We start from the raw sequence: 17,770 nt of genomic DNA on the forward strand, positions 1-17,770 counted from the left end.
CCTGGAGCTGGGTGTCCCCTCATGGCGGCCCTGGGGGTTGGTGCCCCCTCAGCCGTCCCTGAGGGTCTCCGTGGAGCTCGGTGTCCCCTCATGGTGGCCCAGTGGGTGTCCCCAGGGCTGGATGTCCCCTCACAGCCTGCCCCGAGGGTTGATGTCCCCTCAGCTGCTCCTGTGGGTGTCCCTGGGGATTGGTGTCCCCTCAGCCAGCCCTGTGGGTGTCCCTGGTGCTGGGTGTCCCCTCACAGCCAGCCCTGAGGGTTGGTGTCCCCTCGACTGCCCCTGTGGGTGTCCCTGAGGGTTGGTGTCCCCTCAACTGCCCCTGTGGGTGTCCCTGGGGGTTGGTGTCCCCTCAACCATCCCTGTGGGTGTCCCCTCACATTTTTTTGGGTCCCCTCCATATGTGTGACCCCCATCAGGACTGCGGTGCGGGTGCTGTCCCTTCACATGTGCATCCCCCCTTCTTGTCCCCCTCGGGGGGTCCCATCCCTCCCCCTCCACGTCGGGCAGTGGGGTGCAGGCATCTCCCACCCCAAATGATCTCTGCTAGAAAACATCTCGCCCCTTCATCGCTTTGCAAGCCGAGGAGGGGACACCTGGCCCAGCCCCTGCCGCACAAAGGGGACACTGAGGCACAGAGTGGGGTGCTTGGAGGGGGAAGGACACGGGGGAGTTGCCCCAGCCCGGCTGACCTAAAAGCAGGTTTTCTCCACCGTCGGGAGCTGCCAGGTTGTCTCCCCTCAGCCCTCGCCTGGTGGGGTGCTGCAGTCCTTGCTTCAAGCATCAAGATGCGCTACCTGGTGCCTTAGTAGCTGCTGTGTCTTTTTTCCCCAAATGTGGTTGTATTTCAGCAGTGAGTGAAGTACTAGTTGTGTGCATCAGCTATAAAATATTCCGGGATCCTTCAGCAGTAAAGATGCCAAAGAAATGCAAGTGCTATTATTACCTGTCGCCTATCGCTTTGATTTACTAGCGCACAGTTAAGTTTCAGCAACTCTCATTAGGGTGTTAAGCGTGGCCCGCTGGAGTTATGAAGGAGTAGCATGACATGAAAGTTAATCCCAATCCCTTGTAATTTTTTAGTGTGACGACAATCACGGTGTTGGATAATGAAGACATCTGCCCCTTTTCTGGGAACTATGGAAATAGGTTAATAGGAAACAAGTTTTTTTTTTTTTTTTAATGAAGCTAGGAGCTTAAGTGTGTTAATTGCATTTCTTCAGGATAATTAGGTATTCTAATTTCTGTCTTTCTGATTCTTAGCTGCTTATTACAAGTAAGACCATTTTTAATTTACCATCGCCCCAGTGAATGTGTTGGAGGCTATTTTAGAAATTGTGTATTCATTCACATTTTTGGTAACAGTGTAGGTTCTGACCTGTAGCATAGTAGGCTTCTAAGCTGTTTCTGTGAGACAGTTCCCAAATTAGTTTGTGGCTTAAAACATGAAAGGTCTAGAGTGCTTGTATTTTATTGGCATGTATAGAGGAGAAATAAATCTGAACTGTCTTCAGTTGACTAAAAGGTGGAAATTATAACAGCATGTGTCAGACTGCTCCAAGTATCAACCAACAAGGAAGAATGTTCTTGATCGATACACTTAAAATCTTAATTCTACAAGAATGATATTTTAAAATAAATTTCCACTGGGGAAGAGAAAATCAGAAATAGATTTCCGGAGCCAAAGGCTTAGTTTAAAATGTGTTATGCTAAGATGTTCTGCAATAGAGAACCAGAGAATGAAATGGCAAAAAGATTTTCAATTGCTTTTTCAGAGCTAGGAGCTCTGTGGAAATCATGTAAGACATGTCCAGGGTGACTCAAGAATAGTCTAATCTTCTAATAAGATGGCAATAAAACTGATCCTTGAGCGTAGGTTCCAGAATACTTTTGTCAAAAATGTTTATCATGTTACACGACATTCTTTGTTGGAGCACCATGCTCTTTCTAAAAGTGATAAAGCATTGTTATCCCTGGTTTTCTATCATCTCTTTTTCAGTAGCAAATAAATACACTTTTACGTTTTTTAAAAATTTAGAATCATAGTAATTCTTTAACAAATTTTTTAGGATAATAATTCTTTAAACTACTACTAAAGATTATTTAATTATTTAAACTCTTTAAAGTATTTGTTGCCACTGATTAATTTGATGCCAAAACTAGAGAATAATTGACAAGAGCAAGGTTGGAAAGAACTTAAAGGTGAAAGGGTGTCTTTGCAGGTCTGTAGAGCACAGTGCCATGCAGTGACTGAGACTTGCTGAGTTTGTGTGAGAGACAACATCTCGGAAGTGTAGAAATGGCTCTGCTGCGGTAGTCTTTGGATGGTGTGTGCCTTGAGTCAGCCAGATGATGTTTTGATCCTGCCAAATGATGCTGCAGGCGAAACCTTCCGCCCTTGTGGAACTCTTGTGGAAGCTGTGAACTCTTTGGTGCATCGTCAGTCTTCTCTGGGTGGCTTTTTTCATTACCCCATGCAACAGGGCTTCGTTCTGTGTGGGGCTTCTACTGTCACATGAAGAATAGTTCATAATCTTCTTACTGCTTTTGCAAACTCTTGAAGGTTTGTGTTTACCAAAAGCTTTGATCCTGCAGTTAGGTCAAAGCGATTGCTGTCTCAGGGTTATTGCTGTATGGTATGTTTCAGGAAGAAATAAGCTCCCTTTCCTCTTTTTTGAGCTTCCCCCAAATCCCTTCATTTGTGTGTGTTTAATGCCAAGCTGGAACTAGTAGAATCTGTCTTGGGATAATGTGTGATTTCAGGCTTGGCATCATGCTAATGTAATCACTCTGCCCGTTGAATAAGAGTTGATTTGTGTTCCACCATCCCGGATCATGGGCAGCCTTGATTCACATCCGCCCATTATATGCCATGTGGACATAGCCAACATTGTTTTTGTTGTCAGACTAAACAGCTGAGCTATGCATGGCGGGATTTATTTTAAAAGGGCGATTATGCCAAAGGAAACATAGGGAGGAGAATATTTTGCAGGATTCTGCTCTCCCACCAGTTCCACTTCATTATGAAAGCTTCCCTTAAAATTGCTCTTTCTCTTTTGCCACAAAGCTCATTGCAGAAGTATTAAAATCATGTTAGTGCAGAAAGGGGTCTTGCCCACCTGTATGCTGAAATGTAGTCAAAGTGAATCTTTGTGCGTCTTGATAGTATGTGGTTATTTAGGAACATAGTCAAAAGAGAGTGCTATCCTCAGTGAAAAGTGCAGGAAGAATTTAAGAAGTGAAGGCAATTATCTGAATCAGATTATAGCTGTGCCAGAAAATACTGAAAACCACAAATGATGAGTGTTCTATCTTGTCCCTAATGGCAGTAGTCACTGATTTACTGGTTAAAAAGATGTTGAGGAGTAACTTTTGTGATTATCTGGCACAGTAAGTCTGAGTGGTAATAATTTACAATTTGTCTCACCGAGTAGTATTGCATGGAACTTTCAAAACTCAGATACATTATGAAAAGTATTGTTCTCTCTTTTATTGTAGGATGGAAAAGAGACCAGTCTGAAAAACTGTTCCTGTGTCGACTTTGCTGTTGTCTGCTAGAATGTTCCTTATGAATGCTTCTCCTTTGGTAGCTCTACAAACAAAATGGGAGTCCTTTGGACCGTCAAGGAGTTGTAGATACCCGGGTTGCTTCTCTGAATCTGAAGGGGACGTCACTAGAACTTCTGTCAGTGCAAAAGTTCAGATGATCATAAACAACCTGCAAAGTCAAGAGTCTCCCCTGGGTATGAACAATGAGTATGACTGTATTACTCAGAAGAAACAAAAGGGAGAAAAGGGCACTAGTAACAGAGTTGCAACCAGCACTGCGCTGCTACGGAAACACCCTAAATATAACAGGTTAAGTTTCCCTGCTGATTCCGACGGCACTGAAGTGGAAGAGAATGTGGAGTTTGGGCCTCTCCTGCTGGATTCTGACAGTGACGATTCTGTTGACCGAGATATAGAGGAAGCCATTCAAGAGTACTTGAAAGCAAAAAGCAAGAGTGGCCAGTCACTGCAAAGGAACGCAGAGTGTTCTGAAAGTACAGGCAGAGACAAAAGGTTTAAAAGAGAATTCTCCGAGAACAAAATGGCTAATAATCTTCTCCCTGTGAAATTTAAAGCTGAGATGCTCTCTGAAGACTATCTTTCTGACCACTTGGGAATTGGTAAAAGGCTACAGCCTGCTTCTCCTCAAAGCATCAGTAGCGATGACTCTTTTGAACAGAGCATACAAGCTGAAATAGTGCAATTTTTGCATGAGAAGAAGCAGCAAGAAATTAGTAAGTGTGTAATTGGGGAGGATAAAAAAGATTCACATGTGAGATCTGTCCTAAAATGTAACAAAGAAACAACTAACAAAACAAATTGTGGTGCTATAAAGCAAGGGTGTGAAGCGCTTCTCTTAAGACACCATCCCAAGCTAAGGAAAAGCAGCACACAGTCCAAATGTTTGAAGTCTAAAGTCCGAGAAGAACCTAGCGATTTCAGCCAAGTGAGCCAAGCATATCTGGAAGTGGCCACTGCTAGCCAACCCTGGTTAGTGGAGCAAAATGAAGAAAGTGGAGCTAATTTCTGGGAGACAAGAGGAGAACTTATCAACGAGAACATGCACGCATCTGACTCAAGTAGTGATGATGGTATTGAAGAAGCCATTCAACTTTATCAGCTGGAGAAGGTCAGGCAAGAGGCAGGTCCTTCAACAGACTATGCCCCTTTGCAAAGAGAACAATTTGATGCAAAAGGCATAGCAGACATTTCTGCAAGCCTGACAATTAGCTCAGCAAGTGCCTCACCAGAAGTCCATAAAAGCCCTACAAGCGACAAGAGAAAAGAAATTAGTTCAAAGTCAGCAGAAGTAGAAAGCACAAGCAATGAATTTAACAAGCTGTTTAAGCCACTGAAAAAAGCCGGACATTTTGCACCTGCAGAAAACAAGATTTCTGCTTGTGAGCTGACATTGCAGGCCTCTTGCAGAGCAGACACATCTGCAGAACTCATGTGTGCAGAAGCTATCCTTGATATTTCCAAAACAATCATGCCATCCCAAATGGGAAGTGAGAGCAAATCACTTACTGCAGACTCTTTCTTTTCTCCCCAGCTTCTCTCATCATCTCATTGTGAAAGTGACAGCAGCCTTGTGGACAGCGACGATAGTATAGAGCAAGAAATCAGGGCTTTTCTGGCTCTCAAAGCACAGTCGGAAAGCCCTGTAACAAAGCCTCCCAGTCTGTCGCACTCAATCCGGATGCCTTTGCCTTCTGATCAAAACAACCTCACTGGTACCCTTGAGCCTTCTCTTCCCAAAACACTGAAGCTATCACTGAGCCGTAAAAGGAGACTCAAAAGAGAAGGTAGAACAGCGAAACAAGGTGCATCAAAAACACCTGAACAGTTTGAGACAGGATTTTTCCAGTCAGATTACTGTTCAAAATTTCCTGTGCTCCAAGAGGGGCGTGCTCTGAGCAGCCCTAAAGAACTCTGTGATGCTCAAGGGCTAAGTAGCAAAGCGGCTAGGCAGCAGCAGCCGATGTCTTCCGAATTGGCCAGATCTGTTGGCAAATGTGTGGCCTTGGACTCTGTAAACCCTTTTATGCAGGTTCAAAGTAGCACAAGAAAGCTTATTAAAAATACAGTCCCAACTCAAGAGAGGGATTGTTCGGATGACGAGAGCAGTTCTCTGGATAGTGATGAGGATCTTGATAGTGCTATCAAGGACCTTTTACGATCTAAAAGAAAATTAAAGAAGAAGTCTAAAGACCAGAAAACTCAGTGCAAGAAGAGAGTCAGATTCAGCGAGACAGAAACCCAGCTACTAGATGAATTTAGTAACCTCCAGCAAAATGAGTGGAAATGTAAAAGTCCTGTGCTACTGAAAAGCTGCCTCTCAAAATCTAGAAAAGCTATGAAAGATAATGCAATCAGAAATCCTTCAGACAACATAAATATCAAACTTCCAAATGAAAGACCAGAAACCATGAAGAACTTAGAGTTTAATTTACAGTTTAAAAAAGGATGTAAACGTAAACCAGTTTCAAACCAGAATAACCTGCAGACAGCTAAAAATAAAAAATGTACTTTCACAGCTGCATCAGCCACTGATGATAGCAGTTCAGTGGACAGTGATGACAGCATTGAACAAGAAATTCGGAAATTTTTGGCAGAAAAGGCCAAAGACTCTTCAAGCAATTCAGAGATGCAAAAAGATGATGCAACTCTGGACTTACTGAGCGTGACCAAACAAAGTGCTAATAAAGGAAAAGCAAAACAACAGCCAGTTGAAAATGAGATTGACCTCTTACTGGCTCAGAGTAAAAAGACTAAGGTATCTCAGCAAACTGATGAGTTGAAGAACTCTCAGAGAACGGAAGGGAAAAGTGCAATGTTACATGGCAGTGAGAAAAATGCTTCCTGTGCAGAGAATGTATATCTTCATACTACTGGTCAGTCAAAAGCTAAACAAGGAATGGTAGGGGTTAAAGGTATTGCTGCTGGTGAGATACCTGCAAAAGGAAATGCAACAGGTAAAAAGGATATCTCTAGTATAGAGCCTGTGCAGAAAATACTTCCACCTAAAACCAGCAAAAACGATGGTCGTAAAGTACAAAAACTTTTTAAAGCAAAGCCTAGATCTAAAAGAAAGAATACCTTTCACCTAAAAATTTCAAGTAAATTTATAGCAGGTCTAAAATACGCTCGGGACAGGAAGAAATCCATGCTTTTGAACAAAAGGCAGAAAGCAGAAGGGTCGCTTACCCAGGGCAGTGCATTAGGAGCAGAGGTAGCTTCCCAGGATACAGACACACTTAAACAGGGAAAAGAACCCCTCTTGCCAAAAGGCGAATTTAGCGGAGAGAATAAGACAGCAATAAAAGAATCCAGTTTTTCTCAAAAGCTCCCTGTGGAAGTGTCAAGTCCCCATGTAACAGAAACCTGTGAAAGACTGGAGGCTGCTCCTTTGTACATCAAAGAGGAAGCAGAGATTTACAAAAAGGATAATTCTTTGGGAGACCAGGCAGATTCAAGTGCCAGTCTCCCCTTGCAGGAACAGAGTGTGGCAGCAGTAAAAGTAGATAAGATTAGCAGAGGAACATCTGAATCTGAGAACATTCAGAAGTGCATTGAGGAAGGAGATGCCCATGGAGACAGGTGGGCAGATTCAAATTTAGGTCCCCAACTGCCAGAACCCAGTACGGCAGCAGTAAAAGCAGATAAAGTTAGTGGAGAAGCATCTCAGCAGAGTATGCACGTGTGCAGTGAGGGAGAGCATAACCAGCAGTACAACAGGCCAGATCCAAGTTTAGGTTGTCCACTGCAGGGACTAAATGTGACAGCAGTAACGCTGGATAAAACTAGGGGAGGAACATGTATGGATAGGAGTATACACGTGTGCATTGAGAAAGAAGATATAGCTGCCCACCAGGACAGTGACAGGCAGGAAGAAATTCAGGTATCCAGCTCCAGTTCGGAAGGAAAAATACCTGTCCTCCAAGATAGGGAAACCGATTGTGGAGTGGACCAAGGGCAGGAAGTTTTAGACAAAAATTGTGCAAAATTTACTGACATACCTGCAGATTCCCTCTTGAACAGAAAGGTATCAAATATGTAAGTACACTTTTTTTTTTACAGTAACAGTCTTTTTAGAAAATAACTATCACTGTAATTATCTTGATAAACAAGGCAAAAGGAGAGAAAGCGGGCGATACTGATAAATGTATACACACTAATGTGAAAAATGCTTCTATTTAACAGCATACATAGTTTTTGTAGAATTTTGTAAATTATTTAAAGTGCTCTCTAAGGAAATATTTTTTATAATGATTTTTAGGTCTTGCATTACTACAGGATGCTGTAGTTATTGTAGATACGAAGATACCACGGCTAATCGTGCTTTAAATTATGAGGCCTCTAATCATATATTAGAAGGAAACCTGTTTTTGTGCCTAATATATTTGGCAATCTGTTAAGAGATCCTAGAGAAACGCAGCATTTGATAGCAACGCTATGCTTTTGAGGCAAAGCATCTGACAGTTGTTGGCATTGGAGCTGCCTTAGGACAATTCTATGTAGTCGTTTTATTCTTGGGTCTCAGTTCTCCGACTCTGAGAAGTGTTGAATGAGTTCAGCAAGCAGAACTCCCGCGAAGGTGTGGAGATCCATCCTTGTAGAGCCACATGCAAATTCCAACGAATAAAGTGGGTCAGTCTGTCAGAGACTCACGCCCTGTGTAAAGTGATCTCAGTGGCTGCTGAAAGTACCTTTTGAATACTGAAAACCTGTTTGCAGATGATTCAAAGCACAATTGCAGTTCAAGTCAAGAGAAGGAACGTGTAGAAGGAGCGTGTCCATTCAAACAACATTATTTGTGTGGATTTCACTGGATTTACATGCTTTTGGGCCTGCAAGGCTGAAACAATTTCTTAGTTATTCTCAAATCTAATACTGATGCCCTGCAGTTGCCCAACGATGGCTTTTGTTTTTCTGAATGAACTTCCTTGCATTGAGTGCCCTCTCTTTCCTTTTTCAAAAGTGGTTTCTAAAATTTTACATTTCTGTGGACTTTTATCTTCATTTACTATTTTTGTGCAATAGAGCAAAGCTAGGTTTGCTATAGGAGGTCCCTAAAGTAAACGCCAAGGATATTCTCAGCTCTCGTCATTTTTACTGATAGAGCTTTCTCTGCCTCTGTTTCCAGTAGCTAGAATAAAACAATTTTTCACTACTACTTTTTAATCTGTGTTAATTTTAAATGACATTGAAGTAGTGCGTTCATATCAGAGTAAGTGTCCCCACACAGATTTCACTGGAAAATCTAAAAGGTGTGAATTTATGGTGTTGACTAGTTATTTCATTTTCATTTGTGTGTAGTGAAGTCCTTGGATTGGTTTGTTCTTACCTCTTGTCCCTGTGAATTGATTTAGTATTCGCTGTATCTGGTCCTTTTTACAGAACTTATCTCAGCCAAACTACCATTTAGTATCACTTTGTTTCTTAATCACTTCAGCAGTCTTCCTAGAAGCTGGCCTTAATTTTGCAAAACGGAGCAAAAGCAGTCAAAAATGGATCCAGTATTGCATAGTATCCCCGATATGATGCATTTGCAGAATATTGGCAAAGAACAGTGTAGAGTAGAGCAAGTAACTGTGGCATGTAGAGAAATCAATAACATCCTTTGTGTGTTTATACTGTTGTGCAGTTACATTTTAAACATTTTAATAGTGGTCACTTGATATATCTTACTGTCTGGCCACGTTTTTATAGTCCTTGGGTTGGTTGGTTTGTTTAAGAGATCAGTATGTTAGATCCTTTTGTTTTAGTGGTAGAATACCTGGGAAAAGTGTTTTTTACTTGGCCCACAGGCCTGCAGTCAGTCTACATGGGCATATATTTTTGTCTGCCTTGATTCAGTTGCAGGATTTGGGCCTTTTTGGCATTGGTAAATAGACTGGTATTTTAAAATAGAAGTTTTCAGAGTACCTTGCTTTAAAAGGATTAAACTATAATTAATTTTAATAGAGATAATGGAAGCAGTATGTACTGTTTGTATAAAATAAGCTGAATGTTTTTGTCCTCAAAATTTTCAGTAAATCAACATTAAGAGTTAAAAGGTGTCTGGTGCCCTGTCAATGTGTCTGTGTTCTCAATACTACTCTTGAACTGATTCACTTTCAGTTAAGATGCAATGCTGATTACCTTGTGCTTTAAATAAAATCTAATTTCAGACAGCACTTTTTTTAATTGATAAACTTGATTTGTATATAGGAAATGGTGTACATTGATAAGTTTATAATGTTTAATAAATTGGGTTCTGACTATGAACCATGAAACCAGAGAGTGCTCCTATGGTTTGTGTCATCCTCTTTAGTAAATAGTCCTTTTTGTTACCTATTTTTTTTCCCTCATGAATATAGTCCAGGGATGTAATTAGCTCATGCCAGTAACATTTGTGAGTGAAGGATGTCGCACTCTAAGATGATCCCAAAACTTCCATTAGCCTAACTGGGAACAGGATCACAGTTCATCTGCTGCTCTTGCTTCTTGTCGCTTCTTCTCTGTGGCCACCAGCTACCTGAGGCCCTAATCCTCTTTTTGATAGTAGAATGTGACTTCATGGGACGAAGAAGCAGAATCCAGATCTTAAAAGATCCATCTTTAAACAAATGTTCTTAATAACAAAAAGTGGAGGAGGAGAATCTACAAAGCACATAAGTAAACAAGCTGTGTGGGTACTCAGAGAGGTGAGTATGGTGTTTGTAACTCTAGCAAAACCATAACAGCAGTTTTCCCTGAGTTTGTGGGCAAGAAATGCAATCTTTCCTTGTGCTTGCCCCTCTCCTTTAGCAGCATCAGAGGAGCACTTCCCGAGCGCGTTGGGGGTTTCCTCCTGTTGGAGCAGAGTTTGGCAGGTGAGAATTCAGGTTCAGTTGGAAAGCACTTGGTCTGGCTCTTCATGGCAGCCTTTGCAGCTCCACTCCTGCAGCCTCCAGAGCTGGCACATGATCCTTTCTGCCGCACAACTGAAAACTGGAGGTATCGAGTCCAGGAGCCCATGGGGGTGGGGGGATTGGATGAACGTGCTTTCTTGCTCACGCCGGGGAGATTGCAACACCTAGCGCTGAGTTCTCCTCGAAAGCAAGGAGACTCTGGGCTAGTCTTGCAGGGGAGAAGGAGGAAGAGTGTTATTCTGGTATGCAAACCAGCCTGTCAGCCTCGGTGCTTCTGTACCAATATGCTGTGGGTATTCACCCCGTCCCCCCAGGTCCTCCCACCCTTCTTCAGTCTCGGGAAGTGATTTTTCCACACTTTGTCCCACTGGAATTGCTGACTTGTGAGGCAGGAGCAAAGCATCCGCAGGGGATATAACTCTAAATGGCGTACAGCAACCATCTGCAGCACTGACATCTCGGCCGTATGGGGAGTGGTGCGGCACCATTGGCAGTATCATCATTCTGGGCACAGTTCTCATCAGTCATTCAAAAAAGAGACATCTGGTGTGTTTGAACAATAAGAAGTCACTATTATACATTACAGATTAAGGGTCGAGCAGCTGAGTTGTAGGAAAATTATACTGAGTGAGTGCATACAAATTTATGAGCAAGAGTCCCATGCAGTACCAAGTTGGGGACTGCGGTACAAATCGCTTGGATCTTGATAGCTGCCATACCAAAATGGGTCAGCTTTCATTTTCTTCCTACTGATACTGATCATAAGAGCCAGCCAGCAGTAGACTAGATACCCCTCTTGACCCTATTTTTGGCAACTCCAGTGATAGCAGAAGAGGCGCTGGCTGAGTGCCCAGAACAAACTTCCTCTTTCCGTGATTTCAGACCTCCCTAGGCATTAATTTGATCCTGTATCTATTGCAATAGAAATATGGAAGCATGAACTCGGATCCACTCAAGTAAGTAAAGAAGTAATTTTATTTTTTAAATGGCTGCTGGTCTATATTTAAAAAACAGCATGATTTTTTTTTTTCAGTCTGGGCACAAATCTTGCTAATTTGGGTGTTAAGTTATTAAACTACTTGGTATATTTTATTATGGCTCCTGGTAAGTTACAGCATCCTGTCTGCAGTGTCAGAGTTCTCTAATTAAGCCGTGCTTGCTAAGGATTTTGGAAACTTGCATAGGTGCTTCGCTTGCATAGCAGAAGATTGCATGAAGTTACTAGTATCAGCCAAGTTCTCAACAAGGGGCATTTCTTGTGATATACTTTGTAGACTTAGAAGGTTGTGGTGACTGTGATATATATGCCATTTTTATATCATAGTCCTCTCTATCCTATTGTGTTTATACACCATGTAATTTAGAGAATATCAGGATAATGAAGACTTTTTTCTCTGAAGTTAACACAAGGAAGAAATGCCTTTGACCTAAGTAAGGCAAGTAAACTCAAATGAGGACACAAGACAGTTCAGGAGGATCGGAGTATGCAGAAAAGATGAAAAGGAACTGCAAATTTTTGTAGCCTCAAGCAGATTAACATGCGAAGGGAAATCTCTCTTGTGGCCGACTCTGCAACTGAAGCTTGTGTATTGCTCCCTTCTGTGCAGACCTCAGTGAAAACAAACTGGGGAACCATCCTCCAGAATATGTCAGGACACAGTCTGTATTAGAGTGGTGGAAGGTGCACTGCATGGTCATGCAAAACTGTTCAGAGAAACTGGTTTCAGTTCCAAAAAAAAAAAGCAGAAATTAACAGTAAAGAAGAAGGGACGTGGGTGTTTTTAGATGAAGCATGCAAAGAAGTGGAAAATACATAATAAAGGCCACTGAATTTATATTTTTAAGAAGCAGTCTCATCCCTAAATTAATCCCACCAGCAAAAAAATCTGTGGATAAAACAAAAGATGTGTAAAATTGTCGCAACTGTTTTGTATTTATTCTGCGCTTTATGTTGCCTTTCATTTCAGGAGAAGAAAGGGAAGTTATGAGAAACTCAAGGTATTACCTGGAGTCTAATGGAAGAAAAGCAGTGAATGATAGACAGTTGCTTGTTTATTTTCATGAGTTAAATATTAAAAAAGTTAAATTTCAGGCCGATGTCTGTGCTTAGTATATTTACTTGTTCAAACGTGAATGTGTTTTCAGCAAAGGTGAATTTAGCCAGGTATTCTTGTGTTTGCGATAACCAAACGCACTGCAGGGCAAAACGGGAATTCTCTGATGGGCATAATTTAAATCTTACTGGTAGGTTTGGGAACATTAAGCTAATCTAGTTTTTAGGAAAAATGTGATACGGTGTTCCTTTAAGTGAAGTTATTGTATAAATGATGCAGTTTCATTGGTTCTGTAACTACAGTTGTTGCAATAAAACTTGAGAAAAAAAAATTTTCCTTTGGATTAGTTGCCTTTATTCGGATAATTTTTAAGGCATTGTAGTTTTGGGAGGTGTATTTAAAATGCTACCCCCTCCCAGGTTAACTTCATGACCTTAACTAGTTAGGAGTCCTGTTTTTTAAAAAAAAGGTGGGGGGGGTTGGTTTTTTTGTTGTCATTTTTTATGAATATACTGTTACCTTTAATCGGTTAATTTTGTAGCTATTTCATCACATTGTTATAGGAACTGTCACATTACCAAGCTGGATGATTTTTTTTTCCTGCACTCAGGATAAAAATTCCTATTAAATCCTGATTTACACTGTTAATGTTGTGAACTATGTTTGTTAATCTGTTGCTGATTACTGTGCTATATGAATTATTTTCCTGACAGTCTGTCTGTACAGTTTTACTCTGCTCAGTGATAGCAACCAAAATTTTCAGTATTGCTTAAGTACTATAGATTTCTTGCAGCAGATACGATGCTAATGCCACAGAAGCCATTGCTGCAGCCAGTACTAATTGGCCTCTCCCAGCTTATCTTAATAGAGAATCAATATAGAGTGAGCAATAAAACCACACTGGCTCATCCAAAAATAATAGCTGCATGTTGTTCCTAGAGCATTCACGGAGCAGCATGGCATGGGCAAGCGCGCTGCCTGCGAGCTGCCCATTTTTGCTTTAGCAGTCACAATATTCCTGTATATTCAAAGGCATTTTGAAAAAATCCATTCTTTTCCTGGGTGTGTTTCTTTATTAAGACAAGAGCTCTGAAACAGTATTTCAAGTTTAGGCCTCCCACCAATACGGTTTTCGTACCAGCTTGCTTACCCACTTAATTCACAGCCGTTCGTGACGTCCCACGGCTGCTTTCAGAAGAGGCAACCTGAGGCCACACGCTCTAGTGAGAGCCGTGTTGCAGCCCGATGGCCCGCGGCGTTGCTGGAACAGAAACCTGCCCCGCTCTTGGTGAAATAACCCCTAACCTTGTTGAGCAGGTCCAGTGCAGTGGTGCTTCCAGTCACGCCTTCACATGAGGCTTAGCAACAGGTTTAGGATAAGGTTAGTGCTGTGGGTTGTTTGCTTGGTTTTGGGGTTGTTTGCTTGCTTTTCGCTTGTTTTGTTTTCACTAGGTAACCAATGGTAAACTGAAGGGGCTTCGTCCTGCACTTGCCACTGCTGCGAATCTCCTAACAGTGCGATGGCCCACTCGGGTTGTAACTGGGATGGAAGTTGAGGCGGTCGGAGGAGGTGATGAAGTTGCCGGGGCCGGTCACGTGGCTTTTCTCGAGGTAGGTGTTGAGCCCGTTATCTCTGTACATGCCGCACGGTCCCAGGGTATCTGAGAAAGCGTGTGAGATGGTACAGTAGGAGGTCTGTGGGAAGGAGGAGAAGGGAGAAAGGAGATGTTTTAAATGCCCATATAAATAGCACCTGCAATTTACGGAAGTTAGGATAAAATAGTAAGGGTACTTTTAAGTTAAGGCACTTGGAGGAATTCATTGTCACAGGGCGTTGCAGAGGCCAGAAACAGGGGTTCAGGATGGTTCAGAACTGCTGTATCAGGGCTGAGCTGTGCTCTGAAAAGGGAAGAGGAGTTTTGTCTGTTCATGAACCTTCTGCATTGACCACTGCCTTAGAATGAAAGCAAAACCCTCAAACCTGCCAGTCTTTGGAGTCCAAAACCATTCTCCCAATTGCTTTTCCTCTGTAGAATAAATGTGGAGGAATTTATCTGTAAATACTTTGTACTTTCAGTAACAGCATTCAGCAGCAAAAGTCACACAAGGAACAGTTCTCTGGGTTTTTATGCAGAAGAAAAGAGATTTTTGTCCTGTTAAACCTAATCCCTTTACTGCATCGCATTCCAGGATAAGACCTAGGTGATGGAAACTGTACTGATAACTGAGTTTTTCTTGTCTGTCTTATCCTCTCATGTAAAACCTGCTTAGAGACACTAGAGCATCTGCTAAGCCCGTACTTTTTTTCTCCAGCATGCTTGTGCCAAAAGCAAGAAATAACTCTGCACGGGAGGGTAACTGCATACCCTGCATGTATACATAAAATGGGTCATTGCTACAGCAAGTGGAGATTTGGTGTTATCAGGACGGTGGTGTTTAGCTTATAAAGATTTAAGAAAAGAGGAGCGATCATCGCTGAAGATTTTAAGAACACGCAAACTGCAGCAGTAACTAAAGTAAATGTCAAAGAAAAGACTGAAAGATGCTTTTATCAGTCCCAGGTGCGTACATACCGGCATCTCATGCACCGTGGGCGCTTTGCTCCCGTAGGTCTGGTTGCTGGTCCTGTACAGGGGGTGAGGCTCCTTTTTCCTAGGGGAGAGAGCATAAAGCCGCATCACGGAAACCTTTCCAGCAAAAGCACGTCCTGCCGTGTGCGGGCGGACGGGGGGGACGCGCAGGAGCCGGGGAGCTGGGCCCGTCCCCACCGGTAGCCCTGGAAGCGCGCCGGGTGGTTGAACCTGGCCGGCAGGTTGTCGCTGACGCGGTAGAAGTCACTGGTGCGGGGGTCCCGAGGGGGCTGGGGGGGCCCTGGGGCCGCCCCGTCGGGGCTGCCCGTGGGCAGCGGACGGGACATGCGGCGGGGGTCAAGGCCGGGGTCCGGGCTGCGGGTCGGGGTCCCAGTGGGGGGGTCCTGGGATGGGGGCCAGGTACAGTCTGGGGTCTGGGTCTGGGTCTGGACTGGGGTTTGAGTCGGGGGTCTGGGTCTGGGTCTGGATTGGAGTTCGGGTGTGGAGTCGGAGTCCAGGTCGGGACTGGGTTTTGGGTGCGGAGTCTGGGTCTGGGTCTGGACTGGGGTTCGAGTCTGGGGTCTGGGTCTGGGTTCGGGTGTGGGGTCTGGGTCGGTACTGGGGTTTGGTGCAGGGTCTGGGTCTGGGTCTGGACTGGGGTTCAAGTCTGGGGTTCGGGTCTGGGTGTGGGGTGCAGGTCCAGGTCGGGTCCAGATCTGGGTCCGGACTGGAGTTCGAGTCTGGGGTCCGGGTCTGGGTCTGGACTGGGGTTCAGGTCCGGTTCGAGTCTGGGGTCGGGACTGGGTCTGGTGTGGAGTCGGGGTGCGGGTTGGGACTGTGGTTCAAGTCTGGGGTCGGGGTTTGGATTGGGGTTTGGGTGTGGGGTCCGGATCGGTGATGGGGTCCGGATCCGAGCTGGGTCCGGGCAGCGGCGCGTCCCGTTGCGCGGCGACGGGCGGCGGCTCCGCAGCCCTATAGCTGCGCTCTTAAAGGCGCCGCGCTGCCAGAGCCGCGCAGCCGCGCCGCGGGCACCCGCGCCCGCCTTCTGCGGAGGGGGACCCCGGGGCAGCCCGGGCTGCAGCACCGCTGCTCGGTGCTGGGGCAGCGCCTGGCACCGCGGGGGGGGAGGCAGCCCCGGGGGGGGGGAGGCAGCAGCCCGCCCCGCACCGGCCGTGCAGCGCTGCGAGGGCGCCCGGCGCCGGCAGGAGGCGGTGGAGCCGCACAGGAAGCGGAAGGCGCCGCCTGACCTTCCTCCTCCTCCTCCTCCTCCTCCTCCTCCTCCTCCTCCTGCTCCTGCTCGCCCTGCGCCGCCGGGCACGGAGCATGGCGGTGCCGAGGCTCCTGCGGGCAGGTGAGCGGGCCGGGCCGGGCCGGGCGGTGCCGAGCCGAACCGAGCCGAGCCGGCCCGTGTGACCCGCTGTGCTTCTCCCCCCCGCAGCAGCTCCGCGGCTCTACAGCACCGTGGTGGCCCCGGCGCCGGCCCGCCAGCCCAGGGGTAAGTGCCGGGGCCGGGGGGGGGCTGCCCCGGGAGGGGGATCCCCGAGCCGGACCCACGGCATCGCCCGGCTGCCACCTTGCAGCATTGCACGGCTGCACCCCGTGGCATCGCCTGGCAGCACCCCACGGCGTTGCCCAGCTGCCACCTTGCGCCCCTTGGCATCGCCTGGCTGCACCTCATGGCATTGCTTGACCGGAGGGGCACCTTGCATCTTGCACCCCGTGGCATCGCCTGACTGCACCCCATGACATTGCCCAGCTGCCACCCTGCACCCCTTGGCGTTGCCCAGCTGCCGCTCTGCAGCCCATGGCATCACCTGCATGCACCCCACGGCGTTGCTCAGCTGCCACCCTACGCTGCATGGCATTGCCCGGCTGCTGCCCTGCACCCCATGGCATTGCCCTTGGCATCGCCCAGGTGCACCCCACAGCACTGTCCTCCTGCCACCCTGCACCCTGCAGCGTCGCCCGCCTGCAGCCCTTGGCGTCGCTCAGCTGCAGCCCCGCGCCCTGCGGTGTCGCCCGGCTGCACCGCGTGGCATTGCCAGGCACTGCCCGCACCTGGGGCCACGAGACGAGCAATGTCGTTGCTGGCATTGCCTGGCCCGAGCGAGCTGGCCCTCGTTGCACGCGCCTGGCCGCAGGTGCATCGGGGACTGGGGTGCACGTGCTCGCGGGGTGCCGTGGACGGTGACACGGGCAGCAAAACTTTGCAGTCCCGGCTCATGCCCTGCAGACACGGGGAGGGAGCAGTCAATTTTTTCCCTTCTCCCTTCAGATGTGGATGACAGGCTGATAACCGAGCCGCTCGGCCACCCCGACTTCTTCAACGTGCAGGAGCTCTTCTCCCTGAAAGATCTCTTCGATGCCCGGGTGCACCTGGGGCACAAAAAGGGGTGCCGGCATAGGTGAGTGACCCCGTTTCATGATCCAGCACTTGTTGAAATCAGAAGTGTTTCCCTAGACCTCTTTGGAGGCCACTGTAGATCAGGCCAGGGCTGGCACTGCCCACATAGACCCACGTTCTTGCCTGGGCCCAGTTACTGCCCTGCAGGAGCGCTGGTTCCCCGGTGCGATGCAGGCGTTGGGAGACCTGCAGCCCCTCTGAGCCCAGCTGGGACAGTCGGGGCAGATGCTGTGTACTAAGAGCTCCAGCATCCGTCAGGAGCGTTTCCCCGCACTGGTTGGAGATGTGGGAAGGTGGGGG

The 17,770-nt window shown here is 46.2% G+C and overlaps 3 protein-coding genes across 4 annotated transcripts in view; 2 read left to right on the forward strand and 1 right to left on the reverse strand.

Moving 5' to 3' along the window:
* Positions 1-3,522: 3,522 nt before the first annotated feature.
* Positions 3,523-9,824, forward strand: PPP1R26 (protein phosphatase 1 regulatory subunit 26). Its single transcript, XM_026062298.1, has one exon. It carries the CDS (start codon positions 3,557-3,559, stop codon positions 7,604-7,606), a length of 4,050 nt encoding a protein of 1,349 aa, XP_025918083.1. The 5' UTR covers positions 3,523-3,556; the 3' UTR covers positions 7,607-9,824.
* A 3,929-nt stretch (positions 9,825-13,753) lies between these two features.
* On the reverse strand, positions 13,754-15,413 carry CUNH9orf116 (chromosome unknown C9orf116 homolog). The gene is made up of 3 exons (XM_026062069.1): positions 15,265-15,413; positions 15,070-15,148; positions 13,754-14,191 (listed from the first exon to the last, which is right to left on the reverse strand). Exons 1-3 carry the CDS (start codon positions 15,411-15,413, stop codon positions 14,006-14,008), a joined length of 414 nt encoding a protein of 137 aa, XP_025917854.1. The 3' UTR covers positions 13,754-14,005.
* A 902-nt stretch (positions 15,414-16,315) lies between these two features.
* MRPS2 (mitochondrial ribosomal protein S2) overlaps positions 16,316-17,770 on the forward strand; it is a 2,633-nt gene continuing 1,178 nt past the window's right edge. Inside the window, exons 1-3 of one of the 2 annotated variants that reach the window (XM_026062164.1) lie at positions 16,316-16,417; positions 16,505-16,561; positions 17,342-17,471. In XM_026062164.1, the coding sequence (XP_025917949.1) occupies positions 16,390-16,417; positions 16,505-16,561; positions 17,342-17,471 (215 nt within the window). In that variant the 5' untranslated portion in view covers positions 16,316-16,389. Of the gene's footprint in view, positions 16,418-16,504; positions 16,562-17,341; positions 17,472-17,770 lie in introns of those variants that run through there. The other variant, XM_026062165.1, reaches the window with a different exon arrangement.

Source organism: Apteryx rowi, unplaced genomic scaffold (genome assembly GCF_003343035.1).
Source record: "Apteryx rowi isolate R43461 unplaced genomic scaffold, aptRow1 scaffold_19, whole genome shotgun sequence".
NCBI lineage: Eukaryota > Metazoa > Chordata > Aves > Apterygiformes > Apterygidae > Apteryx > Apteryx rowi.